Raw genomic sequence first — 12161 nt, 5'->3', positions numbered from 1 at the left:
GGGAGGAGCAGCTCACACTGGGCAAGCAAGAGGAAAATCAACCAAAGCCTGTAGGCCCTTCAGGAAAAGCTAACACAACTTGTCCTTTTAAAAACAAGAACTTTCCTTTTCCTGCAGTCACTGTTAGCTCTTCTTTTTGCTGCCCGCTCCTCCCTCTCCAGCTACTTTCCCATCCCCCGGCACTTCCCCGCTGCCCACCCACGGCAGCACCCCACTCCGTGCCCCTTTTGGCTTTAGCCGTACTATCATTAATTCATGATTCCTCAGCCAGTCCCATGACATTTGTCCTTCCCAAGAAAGTCGCCCTCCTCCCTGCTTCGGCCTCGCACCGAGGAAGCCAAGCCACGGCTCAGCTCGGCCTAGATTGCACGTGAAATGGGGGTCAGGGTACTGATGCCCAGCACACGGCAACAGCAGATTAATTAAAACACAAGCTGTGCCAGTATTTGGAGCCGACATATTTGGTTTTGGAAAGAAAAAATATTTTTCAGACTCTCTGAGCCCCTTGAACAAAGCGGGTGGGTTTTTCACTCCATTAATTCACAATCCTTCCCCTCCAGGCTTGTGGGCGATGGGGCTGCTCACCCCTTCCCCGTCCTGGAGCCAACAGGATTTTCCCTAGGAACTGCAGAAAAACAATTCATATCCAGTACTAATACAAACCATGAGCAGATTCCTAGCAAGATAGAAAGCACAGCTTCGTTAGACCTCAATACCTATTTATTACAGATAAAGACCCTGGGGCTTGGTTTTATTAAAGGAGTGGTTTTTAACCTCGGCTCACGTTTGCTCGCTCAGCCTGCAGTGCTGGGGAAGGCACCGTTGGTTCTGACCTACGCAGGGGGATAGGATGGGATTTGGCACACCTCCCTTGCGGAGATGAAGGTTCATGACACTGGATAATTGCCACATACCAGGTAGCCAAGAGCTTTTCTTAAAGCCAGAAAAACCACCTCTAATATAAGGAGGTAAAAAAAAAAAAAAAAGTTTATGTGCCAGCAGCCGTCTAGGTGGTGGAGGATGGAAATTCGTGTTGCAAAGAGGCTCTCGCTGAGGTTATCATCCCTCTGAGACTGTAATGCAGCCTCTTCCCCAAAGAGCCTGCAATTTAAGATTTTGCAGGGGCAAGTGTTAAACCAGAAAAGGCACGGGCCAGAAACTGCGTGTCCGAGAGTGAGAACGTAACTCGGTGGTAGGCTGGGGCTGTAGCAGCCAAGCCAGAGCTGGAGGTCAGTACTGACCCGTCAGGTTACGCTGCGGTGAGAAGAGGAGTAAACGCTGTAGTCGCAGCTATCCTGCAGCTCCCACCTGTACGACTGCTCTGCGGGAAGCGTATATCCCTGCACACAAGCAACGAGGGTGTCTCTGTATACCCCAAGCCTATTCATGAAATTTATCTGAGATGAGAGACTTCCATTTTTGGCTCATGTGCAGAGATGGCTTTGGAGAAGGAAAACAAACCCACCCCTCACCCCCCGAAAACTTTAGCAGGCGACAATTGGGAACAGGCGAGAGGAACCGCGAGCCTCCCCCCTCCTGGGCTCACACGCCATTTCCAAGCTTCAAGAGTTCACGCAAACTTATCTCCAACTTCAAAAAAGGTTCTTCCTTGGACAGAACCGAGACAACAATGACAAAATCTGAACGCGTTCCCTGGGGATCCCAGCTTTGAGGGAAGCATGTGTGTGCCTTTCCCCAGCCTGCGTCCCATATGGGCTGCATTACAGAGCGGAGGCCCCCGGGTAAATACTCCGGCACGGGACTGTAATCACCTGCAGATGTCTGGATGTGAAATAGGTCACATTAGAAAAGCAAAATTAGAGCACGTTAATCAATATTAATGCCAACAGTCTCAATTTGCATAGGTTCACCCGAAGGCTAATTCCAATGGCCGCGTGCAGGAAGAGCCCAGCAGGTCTTTGCTTTCTCAGTTTCACCAGGATTAAGAGTTTGTTGTAACCAAAGCACGTCGGAGTGGGCAGCGGACCTGAAGCTATGCATGGTCCCTCTGACCACCGAGGGTTTAGAGGGGAAAAGCCTGGATGAGGTTCACAAATCACAGCAGAGAAGGAACTTTCGGGTGAGCATTGGTGGTTGGAAACCATCCACGTCAAATTGCCAAGTGGCCCGAATCGCCTCTCCTCTGCCCACCGGAGTGTTTCAACACACAGGTTCCCCCCCAGACTACTTTTAACACCCCCAGTAAAGCTGGACTAATCCTTCTCCTCTAAATACATCTGTTCCACGTTTGCTGGCTGCCTGAAGCATCAATCCCAGCGTGCAGCGGGATGCCAACATCTTGGAAGTACAGCAGGCAAGTGAGTACCGCAGCTACGCAATGCTCCGCGTGTGAAAAGCAGCCGTACATCACACCCTCCTTAAAACAAACAAGTTTCAGCTGATCGGGATGCAAGAGGGAGGGGGAAAAAAAAAAAAAGGAAAAAAAAAAGCTTTCTTGCTTTCTGTGGCCATATGATCCAGCGGCTGCTGGATTACCGATGTGCTCGGTGTTTGTCTTTGTTCTCAGCACACGTCTACCCACCTACAGCCAGAGCAATCGCTTCCAGTGGCTACGAAGGAAAGCGTTTACGGCACAAACCCCAAGTAACACTGCAGGAACGAAAGAGAAATAAGGAGGACACCAACCGCACACACTGCTTCCTGGGATTTTTTTTTTATTTTTATTTTTTTGTTTTAGTTTTTTTTTTTCTTTTCTTTTTTTTTTTTTTTTAGTATGGAGGCTCAAGTATCAGATGTAGATTCAATTTAAGCTTTACAAAAAACAAAATCAAAACAAAAACCCCTTTTGCATTCCATAAAAATTGACAGAAAAGCGCCTTGGAACCAGGCTATAGAAGAGCAGAACTTTCAGCAGGTCTCCTAATCAACCTCTCCTTGCAAATCTGGTTTAGTCAGTATAGTACAACACCGAGGAACACCCTCTCTTCCCTCCCTCCCACCAGCCATCCCCTGTGCCCAGCCCCAAACATACGTGGAATAGATTTTTTTTTTTTTCCAGTTCTTCCTCTTTCACACACCACAGTATTTAATAAATTTTTGTTTTACATTTTTTACACCAATGTAACAAAAGGCAGGAGGGGGTGGGAAGGAAAAGACAAACAATGATCCGTGTTTATGCATATAAATGGGGGAGGGTGGAAGAGGGGGGAAAAAAAATACATGGACTTCTACAGAAACGTAGCCTAAGGTCTCAATAGTAAAATGTGGTGCAAAGTAGGCCTCAGAGACTGAAAAAGTTTGTACAGCTTTATTCATGGGGAGAAGATGGCGTTGCATGGATAGTATTGAATGCAAATTGTGACGTGACGTAACAGAAAAGGGCAAGGGGGGGATGAGTCTTCTAAGAAAGGAATCTAACGAGTGCATGGCATGTCTTGTTAGCATGAAGAGTATTTTTAACTTTGCTGCTTTCTCTTCAAAGCCTCCACCAGGTCGTTTTTAAGAGCTTCTTGTTTTGATTTGTCTGCAAAAGTCTGCACAGACCTGTGGGGAAGAAGGAAACGCAAGTCAGAGGCGATGCGTTTGAGAGAAGGCATTTTGAACAGTTCTTCTGGCATGTGAGTCAATAGGAAGGAGAAGCACCTCAACCCAGGCTTAGAGGAAACAAAACTCAGCTTGCCTGTTTTAATACGGAAAGCAGGAAGCAAAGTGAACACTTCAGTGAGTACATCAAAGCAAAATTCACTCTAGCAAGGATGGCACCAAAAGACACGCTTCCCGAGAAGTTCCACTCAGCCTCCAGTTGCTGGAGGGAGATTCCCAATTTTTTACGTTACAGATTGGAAAAACCCCAGTGTACCACCAGCGAAGGGTGTTAGCGCTCTCGCTCTCCAAGTGACCACGACGGGAAGGCAGAGAAAACCCAGCCTCTACCCAGGAGCGTGAAAAGGGCCGGGCTGGGGGAGCTCCTGAACCTTTTTGCAGACTGTTCACCCAGGGTCGAGCAGCCGCGTCAAAGCTTCCCTCCAGTGGGAAAAGCGGCCAGAGTTTCTGTTCTTGAATTTGCTTTTCCAGTTTGTACCTTACCTAGAGTAATCAGCAAATCAAAGCAGCCAAAGAAGAACAGAGATACTGTCAGCGAGATTATTGCAGGGGTTCCCTTTTGCTAAAAGTTTGGTTACAAAAAAAAGCTAAATCTTTTCTCATCGTGTCTTGCTGCCTTCTAAGACAGCTGTGGAGGAACCTCCATCTTCAATGGTACAACAAGAGATTTCCAATTTTAAAAAAAATCCTCTTAAATATGATCATTGATAGAATAATAATACTAGACTTTTCAGGAGCTGCTAACACAGAGAAGTGGTTAGGATCCAGTTTGGTAGAATTTCTCCCCACGCAAACCGTATTTCACACCCTTTTCAGTACTCAAAGCTACCTTATTTTGCCTGGATGCTGTCTCCTGTAAACAAGACTGCTCTTTGTATCGGTTATTTTCCTAACATTTTTATAACAGTATTTCCATTCTCTTGTCTCGGGAGACTTCCGCTGCTTTAATAAAAATATATACATTTTATATTTGCATTTGTCACAGGCTAAAGTAGTGGTTCTCAGCCATTATCAACAAACAGTGCATTTTCCCCTTCGTCAGCTTAACGTGTTTAAGACAACATCTGTAACTCATTATGAATTGGAGTGGAAGGTTAAACTGGCTCAGGGTTAGTCACTGCCGTGCGTCCTAGACATTCAAAGCTCCAGAGCAAATGAGAGCATATGAACAAATCCCTTCAGAGGCTGTGCAGAGCACAAGCAAGTGGAGGCTAGGAATGTTTCAGTAGAGCTTGAGCAGGGCTGGATTTCAAGCTCCAAGAAAATTCAAGATATACCAGGCAAACAGGGGATGTGCATGTGGGGTGAGCTCACATTTACTCAGAAGTCACGGGAAGTACCGGTCTTTTTTTTTTTTTTTTCAAACTTCCAAGATTTCATTCCTGTCTGCAGGGAGGACGCTAAGATTACAGGGAGTTTCTCCACTGAAGTGGTGTACCACAGCTGTAAAAAACTGCTAGTGCACAAGGGACAGCGTCCCGGGGCTTCTGGCTCAAATCAGTCCAAGCTAACACCACTTTGGGTATGTGACCACGTGCTCCTTTCTTGCTCCCAAGTTAGAGTGCAAAGTGGTAAGTCCTGCCACATTGCAGAGCGTGCTATTTCAAATGGGGGGAAGGGGTGGAGTAACATTTAAAATAAAAATCACAGTATTTAGTTGGCCGTATTAAGAAATAACCCTTGGGTGAAACACGGATGGAATGTCATTTATCAGTCTGCGGGAGTTAGGGGTTAGTTCTGGTCTCAGTTATCATGCAGAGGTCTTGGCTGGGTGAGTCCTGGTTTAGTGCTGGTTGTCACACCTCACAGGCAAGGGGTACCTGGATTGGTTTAGTTATCAGGCTGGATGTAGATCTGGCGCTGGGTCAACACTTGAGAAAGCTCCCTCTGCAACTGCTTATACTTTTGGTTGTCGGGGATAGCATCAATAGATCTACAGAGAGCAGTTTAGAAACGAGGGAAGTAAACAGGGAAAAGAACAGTCAGAAGAACTCAGTAACACAGAGTTGGTATTCTGGAAACCACCAGGAGCACACTCAGGAAGAATAAGTGTAAATACATAGGTTAGAAGAAACAGGAAAAAGGCTAGAGGAAAAGCCAAAGCCAGATGCTCTGTATGTTACCCGTTCTGAGCAGATCATCTCACCGATGCACAAAGTACCATGACTCAAACTGAGCAATGGGGAGACATAGGAAACAGATTCAATTACAAAAGCTTAAGGCAATGTTCACAAGGAAAAAGACTGTATTACATATTTCCTTTTAATGTTAATAAATGCTTCCTGGCTAAACCCCTGCACACCACAAATGAAAATAGAGGCCTGTTATGAAAGCTGGGGTTTGGAAAAAAATCCCAGAACAGCTGCTTTCTCAGATGCTGTCGACTCCCTCTGCCCATGCTGTTAAGAAGGCAGCACAAATATTTAATTAGCACCATTATTCTATCTTCTTTCACATTCAGTATGTGAGAGAACAGCAGTATACTTATTTGCACCATTTCTTTATTCTACATTATCACACTGTGCTAGGAGGTCTATCTGCAGTTTAAAATGAAATGATTTGGCATCACAGTTCTGTACTTTCCCCTACGAGCATGAGAACTACCAGCTTGGGATTTCTACGTAAAATTCCTGACCAGAAATGAGCAGGGGTTGAAAAGTACAGTACAGTTTCCCTACGGAAAGGCATAGGGGGTTTATTCACTTAATCTGTTCTAATACACTATATTTTGACCAGCGGTGTTGAGAGAAAGACAGAATTTAAAACAAAGTCTAATACCGCAAACCATTAATGTCATGACTTAATTCTGGGACCAACTGACTGTTTTTAAGAATAATAGAAAGAGAAGTCAGAATTTAAGTACAACTTTCAGGACTGTGAAGAATAAAACTCCTAATTAGAAATAATTCTGAAATACAAGTGTTGCTAATTGGGCTATTTTCTTCCTGGTGAGGGAACAAGGAATTAAAACATTGCTTCAAATTTCTATAGTTACAAGGTAGAAGCGTTCCCTAAACTCCACAGAACAAGTAGTGTTTCCAAAGCACAGTGAGGTGAACAATTAGGGACATGAAAAGACTTTGTGTAGGAAAGGGAGTTCCAGCAAACAAAAGCAGATCAATGCTCGGCTGGGGACAGTACCACAGGCACCGCAGGGGAACGCAGGGAAGCGAAGGAGGTCCAATAGTCAGCTGGAGAGCCCCTTACCTCAGCCCATTAACGATGTCCTTTGTTTTTCCAAAATAAATCTCATTCAGTGTACTTCTGATTTTGTTTTCCATGTCCTAGAAAAAAGGAAGAAACCAGATCTTTGGTCATGTCGGCTGTTTTCAGGAATGGTGCGCTAACACTCTTCTGTGCGTCGTGTGTGTTCATCTTGACACACAACACCTGCCACAGCATGGTTCAACCCAGCGTATTCCTACTACAGAAACTGTCTCCTACAGGAGACAATCTGACACTATCTTTCTGCTCTTATCAAAACAGTAAAGGCTTAGCTCTATTCCTGTCCTCTCCTCCAAATTAATTACTCCCGGCTGTGCACACGAGAAAGCTGTTCTGGACCACAAGAGGGCAGTTTCTATCCAGCTATCAATTTTTCTGCATTCAGCTGCAGAAAAGGAAAACGCATTTCAGCCCAGCCTTACTCTGTAATTTCCTGGCACTGAACGGACTACAAGTGGCAAGTCAGTCACTTAGCATAACCAACAGGTCAATAGTTTCGTGCTTAGGGGTTCCTTTGAATTTTTGAGCTGCAGCTCATTCGTTAAAACTGCATGGCAAACAGTTTTGAGAAAGATCTTGTAAATAAGCAGCATTTTTTCATTAGGTCGCTTTCACTCAAGCCAAAAACTTAAAAAAGGGATCAAAAAAGAAGTACCTGCCTTCCTTTCATTTCCCAGTTCCTTTAAAAAATGCATTATGGTCTATTTTAGTTGAGAATTTCCTCCTCTCTTGCCAAAGTGGCTATGAAGATCAAGGAAATCAAGAACACCTTCATACAGGGCAGTGCAATGAAACAGCAAACTAGTGTTGCACCAAAGCCCTTCTGAGCGGCTAATGCAATCACATCCCTCACTCATCATGCTGAGCATACATGACAGACAGCTGCCATAAAATCAAATACTAAAAACAATTCCAGTGGTTTTAATAAGTACTTGATACACACTGAACTTTCAGTTAAAGGGACAGTTCTGTATAACACAACCTGACTTTAAATAATTCTGCCCAAAAGTGACTATAGAGGCATGGGGTAGGAAATTGTTAGCTAGTTCTGAGAAAAGGACCCCTTATTTTACAGGAAGGTTATTGCTATAACGATCAGGAGACAAAGTGCGGAGTGGCGTTTTTGTATCTACAAACTGTTGGAAGACATGATAGGAGGAGTTCTGAGCCATCAAACACTGAGCAACATTAGCACGATTCGACTTGATACAATATGAATAAGTAACTTGTTTGTAAAGACAAAAGCAAGCGTACAACAAAGTTCTTAGCCGTGGGACCCAATATGTGCAAGGGAACCTGCAGCAGGCTCAAGCTGTGGTGGCTTCACAGCACTTACCTCTACCAAGCGTCCGATATTGGCTATGTGTGGAGAGGAGTCACTCACAGTCTCATCTTTCTCCATCTAGAAAGGAAAGACACAGGTCCATTGGTAACACGGAAATTTGACGGCAGACACATGACAGCTTTCCTTATCAAGAGAAGGAATGGAAGAAGTGGGTTTCAAAACCCTAGAGTAACTTCTTTCAATGTGCAAACAGACTAGCAACATACTGAGAAATTCCCAGAACTAGACAAAGGCTCACATGTTGATAACAGAAACGTAGTGTAATAAAAACCATGAATCAAAATAAAACCCTGCTGTAGATCCCTGGTGTAGACAGGCACTACAAAATTGTCATTCCCTACCTACTAAGTGGCTGCAGGAGATCTACGGTAGTGAACATGTAACACAACGAGAAGCACAGTAGCACAGCATGTGGATATGAAAACAAGGTTGTTGTTGATGAGATGCACACAAGAATGGTGCTGTCAGCTTAACAGCTGTGAACTATCCCTGCAAAACCAGCTGTTTCTTTTAATCTTCATCTCAAACGCTACTTCCGACCACACGTGGGGCACATTCTCCATTTTCAGGATCTCCTGGCAAAAGACACCTTAGGCATTATTTACCTTCCAGTAGAGAGGGAAGGTGCAGAGAATACAAAACCCACAACTACCGGCAAGACTGGTGATGATTTAAACTACTGCAATAATATGGAAAGAGAAATTTGACAGTTTGTAGTTCTTTTTTCTTTTTAGCCCAAAAAGCTGAACCAACATTTACCTAACTATGAGGAGGAAGGAAGTACAAAGCAGTAAGTATGGGGGGAAAGAAGACGACTGCCTTTTGCAGTAGAAATTCAGAGTTGGATCAACTTAAGTGTATAATGATACCACTTTCTTAGTGTGGTATCTGAACAGGAGACAGGTACCTGAACTAAGTGAGATTGTTCATCACTAAGATCAAAAATGGGGAGCTAGTACTGCAGAATGCAATACTTGCTTTGTTTCATCTGACTGTCCCCCATATAATGTTCATCCAGAGGCCATGGCTGACCATCCGTGATCCGTGCCAGGGAAAAGACCATATTCCCCAGTTCTTGAGATGAAAATTCTGGCTAGATGCAGACAAGCTGTTGAACAATGAACATCAGTCCCAAGAACCTCAACTGATACAAGATGTGCTGAGATGGCATGAAAACAAAACCGGGAGAAAAATGTAGTGGGAAGAACAGTCTTCAAAGGGTTTTACTAATCCCACTGAATTCTCTTATCCATCTGTTCATATCCCTCCCTCAGGGTAGAGTTTAAAAATCTGGGCCAGCTACAGGTTTCTTCTAATAAGCCAAGTCTCTAACAGGCTTGGGGAAGCATGTAATTTAGTTGGAACCCTGAAGGCAAAAGATAACCTAGAAGAGGGGGAGAAAAAGAACAAGGACGTTTAATTTTTCCTTTAGATTGCAGTCAGATTGTTTACATGTAATGGAGACATGCTGCCTGGAGAACGGATCCAGTTGCAGTAGAGGGAGAATATAAATCTGAACTACGCAAACACACATATACATGTTACGGTGAGTTTGGGAACTATCAGCAAATTGACCAAATCTGGGGCAGCCGGGGAGTTGGCAGTGGGTCATTTACTTCCACAGGCTCCCCACTGCGTCTCCTCCACACCTGGACAGGCCGAGCTCATTGGTAAGAAGCAGAATCTGAAAATAGAATTATTTTTTTGCAAAACGTATATTATTACATCTCCATAAAAACTGCTGCCAGAAGGAAAACATTTTTATATGCTATAGAAGCCCAGATGTTACGAGAGGCTGTTTTAATGGAGTTCAGAGTCAGTAAGCAGCCATGTTATACAAACAGCAGAGTCGTTGGGATTTTTAAAGGTTCCTTCCGGTGGCTGTTACTGCACGGACCTAAGCAGAAAGCCTATAGCTACTTAAATAAAGGGGTTAATTTGCTTTGAGGGGAAATTCCATTCTGTAAGTTGATGTTAACAAGCAGCTCATCTTCCCACTGTCACTCCCCATCTGCTGTTGAGCTCAGCCAAAAACCTAACGCTCCAGAATGAGCCAAGTCCAATCTACATGGCTCAGTCGCTCCTCTCCCGTTCGAGAGATACGCCGCTTGGCTTCCTTGCCTCATTTCCCCAGCCATCTGCTGCACGTCTGACTCAGAGGGAAACTCACTCTTCTGGGTATATTAAGCTCTTGATGGCTGGCTGGTCACTTCGGATATTTCCTGCATGGAATACAGCAGCTGTTTGGGCTTTCTGTAAACGTTATTTGAAGAAAGAGTTAATACGAAGAGAGAAATTTAAGTTCGATAAACACTTCAGTTCATCATCAAAGTGTCTAAAAACACTAGAAAGATAAGAAGGAAACTCATCCACCGTTTTGCTCTGAAGAACTGACGACAACATCCACAGCTGCTCTGGCCACAGAGCAATGTGAAAATCTCTTTAATGAAACACAAACAGACCACCGCAAGCCAAAGGCTCCCAAGCCACAGGCAGTGGGCATACTGAAGTCTCCAGGTGGAAAATATGTGGAATTATTTGGATATCAGTGAGGCAAAATTTGGCCTCTTCCTCCAACGCTTATTTCAAACTGTAACTAGATAAATGAAGGTTGTGAGCTCTACGGAGCTTGCAGCTTTGCAGAAATCAGCTGAGAACTTACCTCATCCTTTCATGGCCTTCATATGTATTTACCCTAACCAGTGTAACCAAAGATATCCCATATCCTTTACCAAATTGTACATTCAAAACCATGAGCAAATCTGGGGATGCTACATCAGCTCTATATGCCACTAGCCCATACGTGCTCAACTCTTCTACTCTCTCTTTTTCTAAACCAGCTATTATATAACTGAACCACTGTAAAATCCATATGTTCATGTGAAGCAGAAATAACTTCCCGGACAATTACTGTTCAGTACGTCTCTGCTATCCTCTGCACCCCAAAATACTACTTGATTAGCAATTAAAGAGACAGTGCCTCCAGGAAACTGGACAACTGCTGAGGGGGAGCTTAAGAATCGTGACAGCTACAACTTGAAAATCCCTCTGGTGGAAAAACACTCCTCAACGCCCCGCTTAATGCTACAACATCTGGAAGTCGGTGGGATAGGCCTTTACATGAAAGCTCAACTTGATGAAAATATATGACTCTCCTAATTGCAGAGCACAAGCCTCGGAGGATTTACCTATTATGATAAATGGCAGAATGTCTCTGCTGGTGTTTTATTGAGCAGTAATATATCACAGGGCACATCTTCCTGAACGCAGGGAGAGCTCAGCTTGCAACAGATCAGCCTTCATCCAACTCTGCAAAATGTTCCACCTTTGCTTAGAGAGTATTTCAAGTATGAAAATCAACACACATCTGTGCTGCTTTAATCTGAAATCCCAGGCTTCGCTTTCTCTACAACTTTATAACCTCCCCTTCCCACACCTCCATATGTAAATAAACTATAGGTTTTGAGCCAACTCCTTTCTCAGCAAACTTGCACTTCCTCACAATGTTCATCCTGGCGTAGGAAACACACACAGTTCTTTGTGCGCAACGCTATCTCAGAAAGGCACCTGTTAGTCTTGCTTTTAAAGAGGGGGCTCCAGAAATCTGTCCACAAAGTGCAGTTTTGACTATTTGCCAGAAAACGGGAAAGCTACATCTACTTTGCATAAAATGAAATAGGATCATACAGCTGCCCTTACCTTAAATAAAAGTGCAGCCTAATGAAACCTCAAAATTCAGCCAAAGCAATACAGTGCCGTGGCAAACGCCACAAGTAATTCCAATGTACACAAAGAGGACAGGACCTTAACGTCTGTCAGAGGAAAAATCATCTGCCAAGCATCTGGCTTGAATCAGGAGGGGGGTGGGAGTTACCTGCAGTCATAGGAGAATGTGCAAGGTAATTGAAAAGCTGCTGCCATTTTTCATTTCCCTGCAAGCAGTGCTCCCTTTGTTGTAAATTGAAGGCAACATGTCCTGTCCTTTCCTCTCAGACGTACAGCACTTCAATCTGCGGCCCCTCGTCAA

At 44.2% G+C, this 12161-nt stretch overlaps 1 protein-coding gene across 1 annotated transcript in view; it reads right to left on the bottom strand.

Annotated features, from left to right (window-relative positions):
• Positions 1-3254: 3254 nt before the first annotated feature.
• The window catches only part of CAPZB (capping protein (actin filament) muscle Z-line, beta), a gene marked incomplete at its 5' end in the record, with an annotated part of 13703 nt that continues 4796 nt past the window's right edge, over positions 3255-12161 (bottom strand). Inside the window, 4 exons of the mRNA XM_009578997.1 lie at positions 3255-3504; positions 5385-5497; positions 6772-6848; positions 8126-8191. Of these exons, the coding sequence (XP_009577292.1) occupies positions 5395-5497; positions 6772-6848; positions 8126-8191 (246 nt within the window). The remainder of the gene's footprint in view (positions 3505-5384; positions 5498-6771; positions 6849-8125; positions 8192-12161) is intronic.

Source organism: Fulmarus glacialis, unplaced genomic scaffold (genome assembly GCF_000690835.1).
Source record: "Fulmarus glacialis isolate BGI_N327 unplaced genomic scaffold, ASM69083v1 scaffold36935, whole genome shotgun sequence".
NCBI lineage: Eukaryota > Metazoa > Chordata > Aves > Procellariiformes > Procellariidae > Fulmarus > Fulmarus glacialis.
The sequence above is the reverse complement of the archived record's forward strand: the minus strand, read 5'-3'. Positions and strand labels throughout refer to the sequence as shown.